The sequence below is a fragment of the Moschus berezovskii genome, chromosome 14 (assembly GCF_049115385.1).
Source record: "Moschus berezovskii isolate FMDL1 chromosome 14, NW_MosBer_1.0, whole genome shotgun sequence".
In the NCBI taxonomy this organism is placed as follows: domain Eukaryota; kingdom Metazoa; phylum Chordata; class Mammalia; order Artiodactyla; family Moschidae; genus Moschus; species Moschus berezovskii.
In genome coordinates, this window is record NC_142473.1 from 49,547,515 (window position 1) to 49,566,895 (window position 19,381).

Consider the following 19,381-nt stretch of genomic DNA (forward strand, 5'->3'; position numbering starts at 1 on the left):
CAGACCCACAGGGTGGGATCCTGCTGGGATCTATCCCAATCACACAGCTACTATAATGGGGGGGGTGCAGTATGAACAGGCAGGGGGCTGGAGATGAGAGGCAACGGTTTCATAACGTCTGCTCTCCTGATTGTTTCAAGGCTGCCTGTATAAATGAGAGAAGGCAGGAGATAAACAGAGGGTGGTATGAGACGAGGGTGGTTTGTGTTTCTTACTATGAAGGGCCATGAAACTGGATAATGAAACTTTAGAAAGAAAACCAATGAATAAAATTATCACCCACCCCCCTCACTTCACCACGACCAGTAATCTCTTCCAGAAGGGCAAATACATCTCTTTTCTTGGAGATGAAAAAAAAAAAGCTTCCCTCTCAGAGCAAACCATCATTTCCTTTTTCCAAAGCTCAGAGTCTGAGTGGGGCTGATAAAAAGAGCTTGCCTTTCAACTAGGCTCTCCTTAAAGGGCCACATCTTGAAGCAATTACTTCCATCTTTAAGTGTGGAACCTGACCCAAGGAGTTACTGGCCAATGATGGAGGGCTGTAGCCAGACTGGCAACCTGAAACCAGAACGAGAATATATGCCATGGAAAGACTTGAAAGGAAAAATGTGTCCCTTTGCCCTTTGAGGTAAGAGGCCAAGGCCTTGCCGGGAAGTCTCTTTCAGGGAGAGGGGCTCGTACTCAAGCTGGATTTGACTCAGTCCCCACTAACTAAATCATCTCTATGAACCTCAGTCCCTTTATCTATAAAAAGGGGTAAAGCACCTACTTCATGTTGCGGTCTGGAGATTCAACAGCAAATGGGATAAACCTGAGGAAAGCAGTTATCTGCCTCATGAATCTCCCACGGGGAGTTTTGGGGAATAACTGGCAAATCCCTGTTTTCTTCACTCATGACTCAAGTGCCCTATCTCCCTGGAGAGATTTGTGTTCCCACAGGAGCATGTGCACAGCTCTGTTTAATGTCCTTTCTGAGGCAGAAAGACTTTCCTCAAGGTGCTCTTTAGGAATTCATGAACCGGGTGCTGACGACACTTTGCTGTGTTCACACATCTGGGCACACTGGTCCCTCACTCGACTCAGGGGCTGGAGCTGAGCCTGGGTCCTGCACTCTCCCGGCCATTATGCAATGGTCCAGTTTTTACAAAACTGGAAGAACTGTACTACAGCTCTAAGAGGTGGGCAGAGCAGAATCCACACTGTCATCCTCATTCTCTATAAATAAGAACATAGGTTCACTGACTTATCCAGATCAACCTCAAATGTTAAATCTGCAGACTCCAAATCCCCTCCATTTGTCATTCTCCACCCCTCACCTTCCCTGGTGGCTCAGAGGGTAGAGAATCTGCCTGCAATGCAGGAAACCTGGGTTTGATCCCTGGGTTAAATTTCATTTAAATTAGTTGCATGGCAAGCCACTCCAGTATTCTTGCCCTCTGGAGAATCCTCATGGACATGGGAGCCTGGCAGGCTACAGTCTGTGGGGCCGCAAAGAGCTGGACGTGACTGAGTGACTAAGCAGAGCACACAACTCACCTAAAAGGCAGCCAACATCAATGAGGTTACCTGATGCCTGGAGCGCCAGGTCAGGTAGGAAGACTGAAATAGAGCCAGGAGTCCTTCCCAGTTTCCCCAAAGCTGGACTGTGTCTTCCAAGGAGCTCTGCAGCCTTTCCTCCTCCCACCTCGGATTCCTTATCCTTTCTTCTTTTTGGCACTAAACATGGCTTCTGTTCTCGACACTGATTACATCTGCTGACGGCCAGTCTCTGGAAAGCACTCCCTTTGACTGCCAGCTCTGTATGAAAGCTCTTCTCCACTGAATGCACTGGCTTCTTCCCTGAAATCATCACCCTCTGGAGAAGGGTCAGCAATCGGAGGCAGAGGAACCTCCCAGAGAACCCATGGAGGCCGCTCTAGAAAAAGCCACCAGGGACTTCATGACCTGCTTAAGGAACCAAGGGGCAAATCTCAGCCCTGTGGGCTCCATACTCAGACCAGTGAAAATAGACTCAGGCTGTGGCCCTTCGAAGACCCACTTGTACATTTCCTGGGAAATGTCTCTTCCTAAAGGGGAAGGTTCCCTGGGGAATTTAGACATGCTCAGTGAGTCAGAGACCATACCAGAGTAGGTGTTATCACAGGAAGTCCCAAGGGGTACTTATGGATGCTCTGTTCCCACCCTATGTTCTGAAACAGACAAGAAGTATTTTGCCCTCAAACGTATCCATAATCTATGTGTATCTCACGTGGCCCTGCCTCTGTGCTGATTCTGTTTGGTCCTGGTTCACTTGTCTATCCCCATAGGTCTTCATGCTCTCCCTTTCTGGAGACCAGATGGGTAAGCGTGTAGAAGAAAACAGATGAGAGCTAAGAGATCAGTAGTCATGCACAGATGTGAGAGCTGGACCATAAAGGAGGCTGAGCACTGAAAAATTGATACTTTCAATTTGTGGTGCTGGAGAGAGTTCCTGGACAGCAAGGAGATCAAACTAGTCAATCTTAAAGGAAATCAACCCTAAATATTCACTGGAAGGACTGATGCTGAAGCTGAAGCTCCAGTACTTTGGCCACCTGATGGGAAGAGCCAACTCACTGGAAAAGACCCTGATGCTAGGAAAGACTGAGGGCAGGAGAAGAAGGGGATAACAGAGGATGAGATGGTTGAATGGCATCAGTGACTCAATGGACATGAGTTTGAGCAAACTCTGGGAGATAATGAAGTACAGCGAAGACTGGCATGCTGCAGTTCATGGGGTCATAAGGAACTGGACACAACTTAGTGACTAAACAACGACAACAAAGAGGTCAGCACTTAGGAGAGGGGGCAGGCCAGCCAGGCTGAGGGGTCCTTGGCTCACAAGTTGGGTGTGAAACTAACTTCCTCCCTCTTGGGCTCCTGGAGGGAGGTTGACATTGGTCAGGAGAACAGTTGTGGGGAGAGACAGCACAGTGGGGTTTGGAGCCCATGGACGCACAGGGTTTGGGTTACGTGGTTGAGCATGGGTTTCCTTAAGCCTACCCTGCCTCAACAGTGGTCTTCTAGCTGGCCCAAGGGGTCAAGTCTGGAATCAAGATCAGAGGTCAATGGGCCAGGTTTAGCCTGATGGTAAATATTGTGTGGTTCAAACTTTTCTTTTCCCATTGGTTGCCATTAAATTGGTTGCCAATTTTTTTTTTTTTTAACACATTATTGGGGATTTTTACAGACACTAATACCTGTTGCAGCTGATTTGTTATGTTAGCGAATATTGAAACACTCCAGTCAATAACATTCAGGTAACAAAAGACATATTAATATGTCTCTGGTTGGTAAGATGTTAAAATAGAAAGACCAATCTTTAAATCCTTATATGTGAATTCCCAGCTTCTTGTGAAAACTGGAATATCTAGCAACACTGGGCATACACAGGCAGTCAGGTGCCACTTCAGACAGGATGTGTTCAAAGGGCAGGGCTGCTAGGAATGCATTCCCAAGAGAAGCAGTGTCCATGTGCAGTCAGCCGGCCCCATGCTCCTTCGGAGTTCCTGGGCCTTTAACAGCAGGCGAGGTTGGCTCAGGCAAGAATGGTCTCGAGGGCTAGCAGAAAGAGGCAATTGTTTGTGTCCATTTTCTGCCTCAAGGACATGAGTCATGCCTGCTTCTACCATGAGCATGGGGCCCAGGATATCACAGTCAGATCAGGCAAGTCTCTGCCTGTCCCCAATTAAGAGGACACTTATGTACACACTCCAACCTATAGATGGCATTACATCAGCACTGTGGTGTAAGAATTAAGCATCCTTTCAAACAGTATCAAGCAGATTTCAGAGAAGCATTAGCACGTGTAGAACATTCAACGTGGGACTTAGAGCTGGCAACCTAACCATCTCCAGTTCAGGCACCACCAAACCCAGCAAACACATGAGTGGGAGCGATGCCTCAGAGGCCCCATAAGAACTGAACTCAGAATCCTGCAGGAGAGAAGTGCAATAGCACACTGCTTTCATTTCACCCTTGAAGGGCTGAGAGAACATGGTCAAAGTTATGGATGTAAAAATAACTTGGCTAAGTTCAGGAAGAGCTTTCAACCTCAGAGGGAGCAAAGAAGAGTTGCTGCTGCTGCTAAGTCACTTCAGTCGTGTCCGAGTCTGTGTGACCCCACTGATGGCAGCCCACCAGGCTCCCCCGTCCCTGGGATTCTCCAGGCAAGAACACTGGAGTGGGTTGCCATTTCCTTCTCCAATGTGTGAAAGTGAAGTCGCTCAGTCGTATCCGACCCTTAGCGACCCCACGGACTGCAGCCTACCAGGCTCCTCCATCCATGGGATTTTCTAGGCAAGAGTACTGGAGTGGCTTGCCATTGCCTTCTCCAGCTTTTTAGTACTGCTGCTGCTGCTGCTGCTGCTAAGTCACTTCAGTCGTGTCCGACTCTGTGTGACCCCATAGACGGAAGCCCACCAGGCTCCCCCATCCCTAGGATTCTCCAGGCAAGAACACTGGAGTGGGTTGCCATGTCCTTCTCCACAAATAAGAGTTACTACCCGCTAAAATCTAAAAAGCCAAGACATCTACCTATGGTACATCCAAACCACATGACTGCTACCTCACCTACAGCACCCAAGAAAGAACACTTAGAATACAAACACGATGAAAGGGGTAGTCGAGCTTATGACTTTTTTAAAAACTCTAAAATCCGAACTTCTCTGGTGGTCCAGTGGATAAATCTGCCTGCTAATGCAGGGGACAAGGGTTTGATCCCTGGTCTGGGAAGATGCCACATGCCACAGGGCAACTAAGCCCGTGCGCCACAACTACTGAATCTAAGAGCTGAAACTACCGAGTCTGCACCCGAGAGCCTGCGCTGTGCAATGAGAGAAGCCACCACAACGAGAAGCCTGAGCAGCACAGCTAGCGAGCAGCCTCTGTTCGCTGCAACCAGAGAAAGCCCTTGGGCACCAGTGAAGACCCAGCACAGTCAAAAATAAAGCAATGTTTTTTTTTTTTAAGTCTAAAATCCAGTCTATGGGATAATGCTTAGGACAAGGCAACCTCCCCGAGGTGGGGCTGGGAACCAACATCGAACTCCTTGGTACAAAGACTCAACAAGGAAGCAGAAACGTTGTCATGAGAGGGGCGTAGGGGGGCCCTGGAAGAGCAGAAGGGCGGTGGTCAGAGAGCTCAGGTACCACCATGGACCATTTTCGGACCTCTGATTACGTGGTTGGTTACTCACCAGGCACGACTTTCCTGAAACGTTAACCTTCCGCCATTTTTCTGACATGGTCCCTTCCACATGCAAGTTTTTGTGGTCTACGTCTGTCTAGGTTTCTAGGTTCTTTTTTTTTTTTTAACAGCATTCTGTCATCTTCCTCCCTGGTGCCCGTCCCAGAACTGCATCTTCTGCCTTCTTGAAAAATCTAGCGGGTTGTCCTATGCACTTCTGTGAAAATGCTTTTCTGCTATTTAAGATTTTTCCACCAGGCTATTTTTTTTTCTTGAGTCTTCAAAAGGAAGATTCAACTTTTAAAAATAAAAAGAACTCCTATTGTCATTCAGATTTCCAGGGAATATGATGAGCAAGAGAAATGGCACACAACTTAAACAGAAAATCAAATGAAGCCAGGAACATGGTAACTTATTAATCAGCAGTGGAAGGATAAACTAAAAACAGTTCCAGAGCTGTTGGAACTAGTTTCTACAAAGATATTTGCATAAAAATACTGATTTTTTTTTTTTTTTAAAGTTCCTCAAATGCACTCAAAGCTAAGAAATACCTGGGAAGTAAGACACTTATCCTGAGACCAGAGGTTATATTCAAAGCCTGTGTTCATTACTATTCTGTAGAGAAATAATTTGAATTTTATCCTGACCAGTTTAAAAAAAAAAAAAAGGTTAGAACTTGGGGAAAAGGATTATAAGCAGTCTTCTAATTGAACCTACTCATTTTAAAAGAAGGACTTTCATTCTTTAAATAAGTAGTGAGCACATTTTATGTGCCAGGTACTATACCAAGAGCTACAAAGTATACACACGTAAACTTCAATAATGGTTTATTTTTCAAAATAACTGAAATGCAAAAATAACGCAAGTTAAGGAAACCTATTAACTAGATATATCACATAGTTCATAAAATACAATTTCTAATTAGCATCTCAACAGATTCTGAAAATACTTGACAAAAATTTAACACCTCTTCCTAAAAATTGCTGCTCATTATTTACAAAGGGGTCAGATTGTTCAAGAAGTCAATTAACTATAATATTTTTACAAAAAAAAAATCTTTAAGTGATAGTAAAGACAACAACAGCAACATTTAAAAATGGAAAAAAAAAAACACTTCCTCTGTGATGTTAAGCATAGAAAATCTGAGGACTAAATCATATCTCTGGTACAAATATGTTTTGTATATCATATGTACACATAGCAAAAAAGACCAACAAGAAACAAGAAGACATTTAAGAGATGTTTTTGAATGGTAAAAGAGTAGCTAATTTTTTTTTCATTTTGATACATATTAAACTATATTAAAATATTATTTATGTAATAATGTGATCAATTTTATCAAAGAAAGGCACACAGAGCAAGTAGGGGAAGAGTGAGGATGGGAAAGAGGCACAAAATAAGCTAACTGACTTTCGAAAACCCCAGATGCCACTTATAGGACAAAGGCGGTAGCAGAGCCATGCCAGAACCGTGGGCTACTTGGTCATGAGGAGTTAGCCAACGTGTGTCCCATGTGGCTGGCGTGATGAGGGGGAATTGCCAGCCTAGAGCTCCTCACTAAACCAGGGCTGGAGAAAGTACCTTGGGAATCTGTGGAACCAGCCCGACAGGTTATTCCTCTCAGGCCTGCCCTTCTCCGCCCTCCCCCTCTGGTTTCACCTGCTGTGTAAACACCGCAAGCTGGGCGTCCAACCGTCCCTACAGGCAGGACTGGAAAGAAAGCAGGGAGCTCTTTAACCTGGACCCAGAAAGGGGCTTACCCACATGAGCAGCTGCAGGACCCAAGGCCCTGGGCCTCACCCGCCCCTACCTGTTGAAGCATCTCTTCGGCAGCATTGAGTTTCACCTGGTGCCCTTCCAGACACACTTCCAGGTCCCGAATCTTCTCTCCCTGGGCTTCCACTTGGTCTGTGAGGACACTCACCTGTCCCAAGAAATAAAGCACAGGTTTAGGATCAGGACTGGCTCCCCACACACCAATGACTCTGGATGCGAGAAGAATGACCATTCTTTTTGGCAGGTGGCAGGTGGTGGAAATGTCCTAGATGAAGAAAACCCAGGTTATTTTCTTACCTGGCTAGGAAGTCTCAGCCACCACCCTGACAAGGTTGGTCACATTTCCGGCTCTTGACAGACTCAGCGGGGAAAACACCCAGCAGCCACAAGAGTGGCCTCCAGGCTAGACTCTGGCTCCCTATGCCTCCACAGGGCTCCCTCGGCTGGCTTGCCAGGGCTTCTGCCACTTCACGTGGAAGCACAATCCAAACTTCTGTGCAGACGAGCCAATGACCTTCCCTCTCTCATCAGAGTGTGAGGACAGCTCACCTATCAGGCAAGGGTTCTGAAGCAATTAAGGAATGTGGGACGTAAAGGGCATGTATTAGCACTGGCAACACTTGGCTGCAGAGAGGCTTTTGTGCCTCACAGGCCAAAACATGACTCTAAGTCATAAATGTGTACAAGCCACGCTGCTTAGACAGTGGCAGGAAAACAACGTCTTTCTGAAGAACAGTGAGACTGTCTATTAGAATTGTTAGTTCATAAAAATCTATTTACAATAAGTCATTTAAACTGCACCCGAAATACAGACTGAGGATTTTCATAGCCTTCTCTATCAGCAAACAGCCTCAGGACCCTTTTCCTTGTTTGTTATTAAAAGGTGACTCAGAGCAGAAAGAGGAAGAAAGCGCATGAGAAACCTCTGCCAAAATAAAGAAATCAAGTACTGGTAAACTGAAATCCTCTACAGCCTTCTTGTTTTTAACCAATGGTTGACTCATCGCTATTTACATATACATGGTGGTAAATTATTTCTCAGTCTGTAAAGGAAAGATAGCTGGAGCATAAGCCTTAGTGTGAATTCCTTTATGAGTGTTTAGACAAACTTTATGAATTATAAGGCTCCCTTTTACAGAGGAACTAATTTTAATGAATATGGCTGCTTTAAGCCTTTCATTTTTATGTTCCTAAGTGATTAATGAATCATTGAAACATATTCCTGGAGCTGATGTATGGTGTGCTAACATTTCGATATAATCCCAAAATGGGCATCTTATCCTTGCTGCCTAACACGATCAGCAGTTTGGGCCTTTCCAACTACTTACTCTACTTTCAAAACAGTAGCATTCCAGGGGTGGCCTTTGCTCCTTGGGTCCCAGAGTTTCTGTTTGGGAAGGATATGCTGTGATTAATCTTACTGTGAAGACTGATACCTAAAGAGTCTGTACCCAACTGTGGGGTCATGCACTGGGGTACCCAGAAGAATAATGCATGGTCTCTGGCCTACTATAGCTTATAGCCCAGCTACTCATACAACTCAAGATACACAGGGCTACGAATACTCTGAACATGAATATTCAGTCTAAGTTATGAACAGAGAGGTGTAGAAAATTGGGACGAAATATGTAAAGATTCTAAATGTGACCTTTATTCAAGAAAAAAAAATTTTGAGCCCCTACTACATGCTAGAAATAATTTTAGAAACTGAGGGGATATAAAAGTAGAAGAAGGAAAAAAAAAGATGACAATCCTTGCATTCAGAAGTTACAGTCTAATGAAGATATATTAATAAAAGACTTTGGTTTTATTTGCTTTTAATTCTGGAAGCAACAAATTTTGTCCTGTCTGATTCCCCTTGTTCTTCTGCAGGTAAACCCAGAACGTCTTGGACCAAGGGCTCCAATGAGTTGGGTCTGGCTGAACTGCCTTGTGAATTAAGCCAGGCTCTCCCATGCTGGGGCTCATGTCTATTCCATGGAGCCTCTAGAGACAGTGGTGAGCATGTCAGAGCAACTCTGATAGCCTGTCCATAAGCTCCTGGAGGAATAGAAAACACTACAATGGCCAGAAGGAACCTGACGCCCTACAGTCCATGGGGTCACAAAGAGCTGGACACGACTTAGGGACTGAACAACATCAACAATCCACTTCTGACTTTTCTTGTGAGCAGCTTCCTGACTATGCTAGAATTATTTGAATAAGGATTATTCAAGAATTCGGGATTTTAAAACTATCAAAGAGAGTTAGTTCAGTTCAGTTCACTCGCTCAGTCGTGTCCGACTCTTTGCAACCCCATGAATCACAGCAGGCCAGGCCTCCCTGTCCATCACCAACTCCCGGAGTTCACTCAAACTCATGCCCATCGAGTCAGTGATGCCATCCAGCCATCTCATTCTCTGTCATCCCCTTCTCCTCCTGCCCCCAATCCCTCCCAGCATCAGAGCCTTTTCCAGTGAGTCAACTCATCGCATGAGGTGGCCAAAGTATTGGAGTTTCAGCTTTAGCATCAGTCTTTCCAATGAACACCCAGGACTGATCTCCTTTAGAATGGACCGGTTGGATCTCCTTGCAGTCCAAGGGACTCTTCAAGAGTCTTCTCCAGCACCACAGTTCAAAAGCATCAATTCTTCAGTGATCAGCCTTTACTTCTGTGTTAAACTATAGTCCTCTAAATTGTTGTGGTTGTTTAGTTGCTAAGTCATATCTGACTCTTTTGTAACCCTATCAACTGTAGCCCGCCAGGCTCCTTCTGGCCATGGGATTTCCCAGGCAAGAATACTGAATTGGACTACCATTTCCTTCTCCAGGTCCTCTAAATAGGAATGCCTTATTTCAGCCATGAAGGTTCCTGGTTCAATAGCTTGCAATTTCATGCTGTTTGTAGCAAATTTTTTTTTTTTTTGGACACTTTCATTAGTCATGTCATTGGGATGGAGGTTAAAACTACACACCCCTCAAAACATCTGCACTCTACTGCTCTATATAATCGGACCTCTGCTGCCTCTCTGAAGGCAGTTCCCAGGCTTCTTCATGGTCACCAGCTCCAGCCACACAGGCCCTTCCTGTTCTTCCCACACACCAAGATCACTCCCACCTCGGGGTGTGACTGGATGGACCACCTCCTCTGCCTGGAATGTGCTTCTCCCAGTCTCCACGGGGCTCCCTCCCCAGTTCCTTAGGTCTCCTGCTATCAGGGAGGTCTTCCCTGACTACACAGTCCTTATCCTGCTTTATTTTCTTCTATAGTACTTATCATCACTGGAAACATTTTGTGAATTAGTTTATTGTACACACACACACATGCATGGAAGCTTGAGAACAAGGACTTTGTCTATATTCTTCACAGCTACCTCCCCGGCACCTAAAACCAGTGTCTACTGAGTTGTGGGCATGCAAATATTTTTTAATAAACAAATCAATGAAGTGAAGGAAAAAAAAAATCCTAGGATGCAAAATTATGTAGTTGTATATTTGGCCTGAGCTTAATTTTTTAAAATAGGGGCAGGACAGGAGAAATAAAAAGACTGGAAGAAAAGGCCAACGTGTTAAATTCTTTTTGACGTCCCAAAGTTTCTAAAATAATCATATATTCTACCAATACTCCCATTCATAAAATAAAGAAATAAGGTAAAATAGAAGGGAAGTAGTCAAACATACTGTAGCCTCTAAACATGAGTACTAACTCTAGTGCTCTAAGCTAAGGCCCACAGTCTAGGGAAGGGCCCAGAATCCTATACCTGCCTCCTCCCTTCTGTTTCACTATCAGTCTTAACCACCACTCTCCAAGTTTTTTGGGAACTGGGATTAGGATATTAGTCTTATTATTCTCCAAATCATCAGTCACAATGTCTGATGCGTGAACAGCACTCAGCTTTTCAGAATGCGTAAAAAAAGTTTTCAGAGTCGAAACTATCTTTGACTCTTTGTTTCTGAAAAGTTTTGGAGTTCCTTTCTTCAAAGTAAAGAATCCACCTGCAATGCGGGAGACCTGGATTCTATCCCTGGGTTGGGAAGATCCCCTGGAAAGGGGAAAGGCTACCCACTCCAGTATCTTGGCCTGGAGAATTCCATGGACTATAGTCCATAGGGTCGCAAAGAGTTGGGCATGACTGAGCAACTTTCACTTTCTTCAAAGTAAGAGAGTCACCAAAGGCTTATTAACCCATGTTAACAGCTCCAGGGGGGTTGGGCTCAAAGTGATCAGTTTGGATCCAACTTCAGATGAATTAAGACTGATCCTGTGAGCATCCATCCTGGGGCTTTTAAAGGGGCTTAGTTTTACTAGTGCCATGGGGACACATCTTATCTCCTTTGCAAGACTCCTGGAGGACAGGGCCCCATTTAATCAGCCTGGTCATAGACCTTCCAGTATATAGAGGCAAGTACTCTCATAGTCTGTGATAAATAAATGAATCCATTCACAGCCTCCCAAAGACAAGGTCAGAGTTAAACTGTGTCCCCAGTTACTTTCTGCTTTGTTTCAGTAGAAGTCTTTCGAGAAACATACACTCTGGGAACAGGAGATACCCCACAGAGAAAACCCTAAGTACTTCCCTCCCACTTAAAGCAGCTACTGCAATGCGGGAGTTGGAGGTAACACAACAAAGTGATTCCTATCAGAAAGGGCTCACCTGTAATATGAGGGACTCCTTGTCTCCTTCTAGGCGTGCTAAGCGTTCCTGGTACGTTTCATTACCGGCAGCACTGTGGTGATTTACCTGGGACTAAAGGGAAAAGGAAAAAAACACACACTTAAAAGGCTGGCAAAACATCTTACCAACTTCCAAACGAAGTATGCAACTGGTGAGGACAGTTTCACTGATTATCTACACAAAACAACCCACCTCAACAGGAAACCACAAGATGTCGAAACCACTTCAACGAGGACCAGACCAGATGCCAGCGATAGGTGTGCCATCAAAGTTGGCGAAACCACCCCCTGGATGACCTCACCTTTGGCTAGAGAGGCTTTCATGGAACTCCAGACCCGGCGGTGCTTGACATGACTGGGCATGTTGGGTCTGGTTTGGTTGGAGGCACAGCCTGCCAGCTGCACCAGCAGCAATAAGGGTCCACCTCTTTGAGGAGACCAGGGAGCTGATATCATTCACCAAGGAGCCATATGGGAACAACTCCAGAACAGATCCTCGTCTCCTGACTATCCTGCCAGGGTTCTCCAAAGCCGAGTCACACCTTACAGCGTGGAGACCCATCCTGAACATTGCAGAGAGCATGAAGGGTGAGGGATGTCAGCTGCAAGGCTCTTCATCTCCTCATATGCTCCCTTCCGGGAATGGACAATCCCGCCCCTCAGTAAGGGCTGTGACAGCCAGGGTGGCACATGGAGTCGCTGCAGTGCTAGAGCTGAGAAGAGTAAGCCAAGAAGAAACAGCTTGAGAAGAACCCAAATGACAGCCAGAGGGATCTCCAGGGCCAAGCAGAAGGAAAACACAGGAAATACAAAGAAGCTAGAAACCATGGAAATCAGAGGTGAGGGAAGTTTGATACAGCAGAGGGTGTGTCTGCCCTGGTTGTAGGCAGGGAGGAGGGAGGTAGCTGCTAATGGAACTGAACTGGACCAGCATCTCCCACACACCCTTTCTCCACAATGAATTTAAGGCCCAATCAGACACCCTTTCTCCACAATGAATTTAAGGCCCCATCAGAACCACATTTTTCAACCTTCAGTATGCACTTTCCAATCCTCTTTCTTTAAGAAAACACATCACATTCCTTCCCTTGTCCTGCCACTTCCCCAGTGCACTGCCTAGGTGAGGGCAGGTGGCGGAGCCAGGCCTGGCTCTAAAAAAGAAGCAGGGACCAAGAATTCTTTATTCAAGCCTTGGAGTGTCACTTGTGAGAGAAGCACCAGCTGTTTGTTGAAGGTGCAGTGGGAGGGTGAGCCCAGGGGCCATTTCCCAGGGCAACTGTGCCAGACACAGGCCAGACAGACAGGGCACCCCTGCCATTCCACTGCCTCTTCCTCCAGGCCCTCTCCAGTCTGCATTTTGTTCATTGTTATGGATGCTCTTTCATAATATAAACAAAGGGCCTTGACGATCACCAAAGGCTTCTCTGTGTTGACAGCAGTTTATTATTATTCCATGAATCAATATTCCAGTCATCACATGGTCAAACACTGACTAGTATCCAAAGATATAATTATAACCAACATTTTCTCAGAACGTAACGAGAGAGGAAAATAGTTCTTAACAGCAGTCAATAGCTTCTATGTCCAAGAACTCACATGATGGTGATTTTCAGAGGAGAGAGAAACTGGAAAGGACTCAGGCATCCAAGTGAAGCTGTGCATGTCCAAACCCAGTGCCAAAGTCAGCACGTGCACAGGGCCACCCAGCACTGGCAGCTGCCACTTGTCCCGCAGCAGGTGAAGGGAAGGCTCCTTCCACAAGACTCCAGTAAACTACCTCACCACCCGGGCCTCTGTCAGATGGAGTGGTGTGTTCATGCAGTAGAAGATCTACCCACACACTCACCCAGAGAAGCAGCTAGTTGACAAAAAAAATAAAGTCAGGAAGTTGACATCGTAAGTTCAGTTAATGTACAAACTGCATGCCACAGAGTCATAGAAGTAGATTTAAAAAAAAAAATCTGAATCCACTCTAGCAGCCAATGGGAAAAGGGAAGCACAACTGAGTTAAAAGATACACAGATTAGTATGAAAAATTCCAGGTGACTCTAGGAGAAGCACAACTCTTCCTAAGAAAGGGAGAAAAGTCCCTTCTTTTCACAGAGAGACTCTGTGCAGTGGGATAAACAATATTCATGGTGATAGCCTCACAGTAAACAGAGCCAAGCAGAACTCATTGCTCTCCTACGATGCTCTCCAATAGGTCAAAGGTTAGTCAATTCAAGGGCCAGAGATCGAAGCAATTCCATGGAAACTAATACAATGTGGTCCAAGCACTGTGCTCCAGACACAAAGCAGGCTACAGTAAGGCAGAGATCACCACGTGCCAGGCACTGTTGAGACCACTTTACTTATACCAATTCATTTAATCCTTCCCACAACTCTGCTAAAAGGGTGCTATTTATATTCTAATTTTACACTGAAAGAAACTGCGGGCAAAGTGTATGGACAAGGCACAAATGGATTATTTGTCTAAGTTACTACATATTAAATTAGTAAGCTCTCTGTTATAGCTTAATTGAGGAACAGATCAGTATAAATTTTGTTTCATACATTGGGATTGTATGAAAGTTCACTTAAAGTATAATATTTAAAAATGCTCTTTGAACCTAAATATTAATAGAGAAGTGGATTAAAAAAAAACAACTATGGTTCACCCATATTATGTACAACTTGTCGCATCTTAACATATACAAATACAAATAAAAGACATACTGGAGAGTGAAAGTAGCAAGATTCAAAGAATCATACAGTATGATACTAGAAAAAACACTATCCAGGGACTTCCCTGGTGGTCCAATGGCTGAAACTCTACGCTGCCAGTGCAGGGGGCCCGGGTTCCACCTCTGGGGAGGGAATTAGATCCCACATGCTGCAACTAAGACCAGGTGCGGCCAAATAAAATAAATATTAAAAAAAATACTATCCAGTTCCATAAGTATTGATATATGCATGAAAATAAATCAAGTGTCTGGAAGGTTACAGAACAACCCTTAACAGTGCTCTCTTCTAGGGAAATTTCTGGGTTATGAATAGCTGAGACTGGGAGATTTGGTCAAGATTGGTTTTTATTTAACCACAATATTTGAGCTTTCTACAAAACTATATTTACTCAAGGAATTAAAATACATTTCAAAAGCTGGAAGCACTATTTGAGAAACTAGAAGAGTAGTTCTAGGAGCATTTTTCCTCCCCTAGCAGACTTGAGTGGCTTCCCAGGTGACGTAGTGGTAAAGAACCTACCTGCCAATGCAGGAGAACCACCGGTTCAATCCCTGGGTCAGGGAGATCTGAAGGAGGAAATGGCAACCCACTCCACTGTTCTTGCATGGAGAATCCCATGGACAGAGGAACCTGGCGGGCTATAGCCCATAGGGTCTCAGAGTTGGACTCGACTGAAGTGACTGAGCACACACGCACAGCAGACTTGAGAGGCATGTCCTCTGCTGGCAGTCTGCCCATGTAACTGCCGCTCGTGGCAGAAAGGTCCCTCCCTCAACCCAAGTCACCATTCTAGAGGAACAGGGCACCTTCCTCTCATTCAGTGTGCAAAAGTCACTGTTCTTCTCCAGCAAGTTTTTAAAAGGTATTAAACAGCAGTGAGACAATGTCCCAGACAGAAGTCTGCTGTATTATCATCCTTTGCTTTTGGTGAAGTTCAGAGTCCTGTGTTTTCTCTTCCACATAAGGTCAACAGCTCTCAGAAAAACTGCACACAAGCCTTAATTATACAGTGGCATTGCGGTAGGAGGTTTGGATCAATACTGAGATCATCAACTGGATCCCTGAGTGATTCCAAGATTTGGGAGTCTCTGAAAAGTCTGGTCCATATTCTCTATTAGGTAAATCGGTGGTGGAGTGGTTGCCCAGCTCTCCATGCATGAAGTCAGAGAGAGAGAACCATATCAACATTCCACTGAGGAGAAAGTCACACTGAATTCTGAAGGAGTCTAATAGAAAATGCTAAGTTTCTATTCCTCCCTACCTGGGACAGCAAATGATCCAAAGAGAGTTCTGCCCTATTAAGGATGCTCATCCCATTGATGAATATAATTTTTTTTAAAAAAAGAGGTCATTTTTCAACTCATTGTTAGCCCCTAGGCAGGATCTATACAATGAAATTCTGATGTACTAAGGTGTAATACACATATATTTGATCAAATTTTCTCCTCTTCTATTCTGATGGTTATTTCTACAAATGTGACAGAGGGGAAAACTGAATCTTCGTATCCAAACTTTCCATGATCAGAGCTATTCTTATAACTACAATTCATGTTAGTTACCTGATATAATATTTTGTGGGACCAAGAGATATCGTGAAAGCAAGGGATCTGTGTATACTATGGAAGTGGCAACTACAGATTGCTGCTGCCATGTCCTCTTGCATCTCTTACTGAAGGATGCCACAGTGAAGTATATACCCTCTCATATCACAGAAATGAATCAGCACGGGGTGTTCTTATGTGTATATTGTCAATAATACAGAAACATTTGCCGAGACTTCAATAGTGGTGCCAAGCCACCTTTGCTTCTATCAAAGCTTTGCTATCAAGAAGCTGGGCAAAGTCTTGGATAAAGGAATCCATCCTGTAAAACCCAGACCTCTTCAAGGGAAATATAAAACACAATTCAGAAATACCACATCAAGATCTTAACAGAGAAATGCAAATCAAAATTACAGTAAGGACTTCCCTAGTGGTTCAGTGGTTAAGAATCTTCCTGCCAATGCAGGGGACATGGATTCGATTCCTGATCTGGGAAGATCCCACATACCACAGGGCAACTAAGCTCGTGTGCCACAACTACTGAGTCCCCATGCCCTCCACAAGTGAAGCTGCTGCAATGAGAAGTCCATACACTGCAACGAGAGAAAACCTGGGCACAGCAACAAAGACCCAGCATAGACTTAAATAAATAAATAAAATTTAAAAAGAAAAAAACAATGAGGTACCACCTTACATTGGTCAGAATGACCATCACCAAAAAGTCTACAAATAATAAATGCTGGAGAGGGTGTGGAGAAAAAGAAATCTGCCTACATTGCAGATAGGAATGTAAATTGCTGCAGCCACTATGAAAAACAGTATGGAGGTTCCTTAAAATATTAAAAATGGAGTTATCGCATGATCCAGAAATCCCACTCTTGGGCATTTATCTGGAGAAAACTTTAATTCAAAAAGATATATGTACACCTAGCCAAGGCATAGAAATAACCTAAATGTCCATCAGTCCTTCCAATGAACACCAGGACTGATCTCCTTTAGAATGGACTGGTTGGATGTCCTTGCAGTCCAAGGGATTCTCAAGAGTCTTCTCCAACACCACAATTCAAAAGCATCAATTCTTCGGCGATCCGGCCACCTCATGTGACAAGTTGACTCACTGGAAAAGAGTCTGATGCTGGGAGGGATTGGGGGCAGGAGGAGAAGGGGACGACAGAGAATGAGATGGCTGGATGGCATCACCGACTCAATGGACATGAGTTTGAGTGAACTCCGGGAGTTGGTGATGGACAGGGAGGCCTGGCGTGCTGTGATTCATGGCGTCACAAAGAGTCGGACACGACTGAGCAACTGAACTGAACTTAAATGTCCATCAGCAGATGAACAGATAAGAAGATGTGACATATTCTTATAATGGGGTCTTACTCAGCCATAAAAAGATCAAAATAATGCCACTTGAAGCAGCATGGATGGACGTAGAGATTATCACGTTAAGTTAGCAAGTCAAAGACAAATATCATATAAGATCACTTACTTATGGATCTAAAATATACAAATGAGCTTATTTATAAAACATAAACAGACTCACTTTGGCCACCTGATGTGAAAAGCTGACTCACTGGAAAATACCCTGATGCTGGGAAAGATTGAGGGCAGGAGAAGAAGGGGGCGACAGAGGATGAGATGGTTGGATGGCATCACCGACTCAATGAACATGAGTTTGAGCAAGCTCTGGGAGACGGTGAAGGACAGGGAAGCCTGGCATGGCTGCAGTTCATGGGGTTGAAAAGAGTTGGACATGACTGAGCAACTGAATAACAACAGACTCACAGACATAGAAACAAGCTTATGGTTACCAAAGGGGGAGGGGGGGAGGGAAGGGGTAAATTAGGAACTGGAGATTAACATACATACGCTAGTGTACACAAAACCAATAAACAGCAAGATCCTACTGTATAGCACAGGGGACTACGTTCAAAATCTTGTAATAACTATAAAAGAATGTGAAAAAGAATATCTGTATCTATATAGCTGAATCACTTCACTGTATAACAGAAACTAACATATTATAAAATCAACTACACTTCAATTAGAAAAAAAAAAGCATTTCCCAGGCCTTGAGAGTGATATTGATGAGTCCTCAGGAACAGAGACAATACAGCATCTTGACTCCTACAGGCTGTGGCTCTCTTTCTAGAAGACCCAACATGCTGTTGATGCTGGGACTAGGCAGGCCTAATGTACAGCTCCAGCAGTCAGCAGCCTATAGTGGGGTTATGTTCTAAGCCATCTCCAAATGGGAGAGAGAAGCTTCACGATGATGGAGCAGGCATGCAGGCTGATCTATGGTTGGGGGTCATGGAGTTGAACATGCTAGCTAATCGGCCTCAGTCATTAGGAGAGAAGTGGGAGGGTGGAGAGAGGACTGTATGGGCCCAGGAAGTATAGGACTGACCACCAAGATTCCAGCACGAACAGAGTCTCTATAGAAAAGGCATTTGGGGCTACACAAAGCTTAATCTGAGTCCTGCCCCCTACCTCTTCCATGGGTCAGTGAATAAGGGGTTTACCCTTGGTTAAGTCCTTCATGCACCAAGAGCTGGATGTTAGCAGACTTGAGAAATAACATAGGTTTTCCATATCTTGGGGTATTGCATTTTTATTAGGGATGAGTTATCACAGGATATTTAAGATGCCCCCCAAACCCTCATCATTAGTTGTACAAAACAAAAACAAAACCCTCAGTTTTCCTCTTGCTTTCTTGCTGAGAAAAAGCAACAGGCTGGGATCACTACCTTCGCTGTAACTATTTGGCACAAGTGAGGGCTGCCATCTTCGTGGAGATTTTCTCACCCTTCCCAGTCTCTGATGCGAAGCTTGGATGGTTGAATCCTTCCTCTGAATTTTTAAACTGAGGAACTGAAAATGGTAGCAGTTGTGCTAGAAGGTTCTGAGGTTGTCAGTGGCCATGTCTTCCACATGGAGGAAACTGGTTTGTGATAGGAGTCAGCTATGAAGCCAGCATTCACGGAAACACAAATGAAAGCCAAGAAAGAGATTGGTGGCATTCTCACCCTGGTTCTTGCTGTCCAAAGACAATGATATAACCCTGCCCTTCCTGTTGGTCCCCTGTTGGCCTGTAGTGGCTCAAACCAAGTTTCAGTTACATGCAACCAAAATCCTGGCTAAAGCATTTGTCTCAAATGGTGATCAGTCCAGTAAGTGAAATTTACTCCTGTGGAAACACACTTACTAGAAAGCATTCCTGCTACTTGGATATAGTACTGAATTACAAAGGGATTCTGCCTACTGTTTCCTGAATTGCTTGAACTGGCAATTGTTAAGAAAGAATTGTCAGTTGAGAGCCAACTATAGTTAAAACCAGGATTATCATCAAAGGCTAACAGGGATCTGCTTTGTGGCACTGGGTGTGTCTGAGTGGGATGCATGGGGATGAAAGAGGCACCCATTCTCCTTCATGTGTGAAACAGGTGACTTTACGTCCACTACCTGTTTGCCTCCA

General features: G+C 44.6%; 1 protein-coding gene across 18 annotated transcripts in view; it reads right to left on the reverse strand.

Moving 5' to 3' along the window:
* Positions 1 to 19,381, reverse strand: part of PPFIBP2 (PPFIB scaffold protein 2) — a 167,664-nt gene that overhangs the window by 67,119 nt on the left and 81,164 nt on the right. For 14 of the 18 annotated variants that reach the window (XM_055423442.2, XM_055423446.2, XM_055423445.2 and 11 more), the window contains 2 exons: positions 11,616 to 11,708; positions 7,016 to 7,129 (listed from right to left, as the gene is read on the reverse strand). In XM_055423442.2, coding sequence (XP_055279417.1) covers positions 7,016 to 7,129; positions 11,616 to 11,708 — 207 coding nt within the window. Of the gene's footprint in view, positions 1 to 7,015; positions 7,249 to 7,278; positions 7,499 to 11,615; positions 11,709 to 13,231; positions 13,494 to 19,381 lie in introns of those variants that run through there. The other 4 variants (XM_055423448.2, XM_055423447.2, XM_055423451.2 and 1 more) reach the window with 3 other exon arrangements.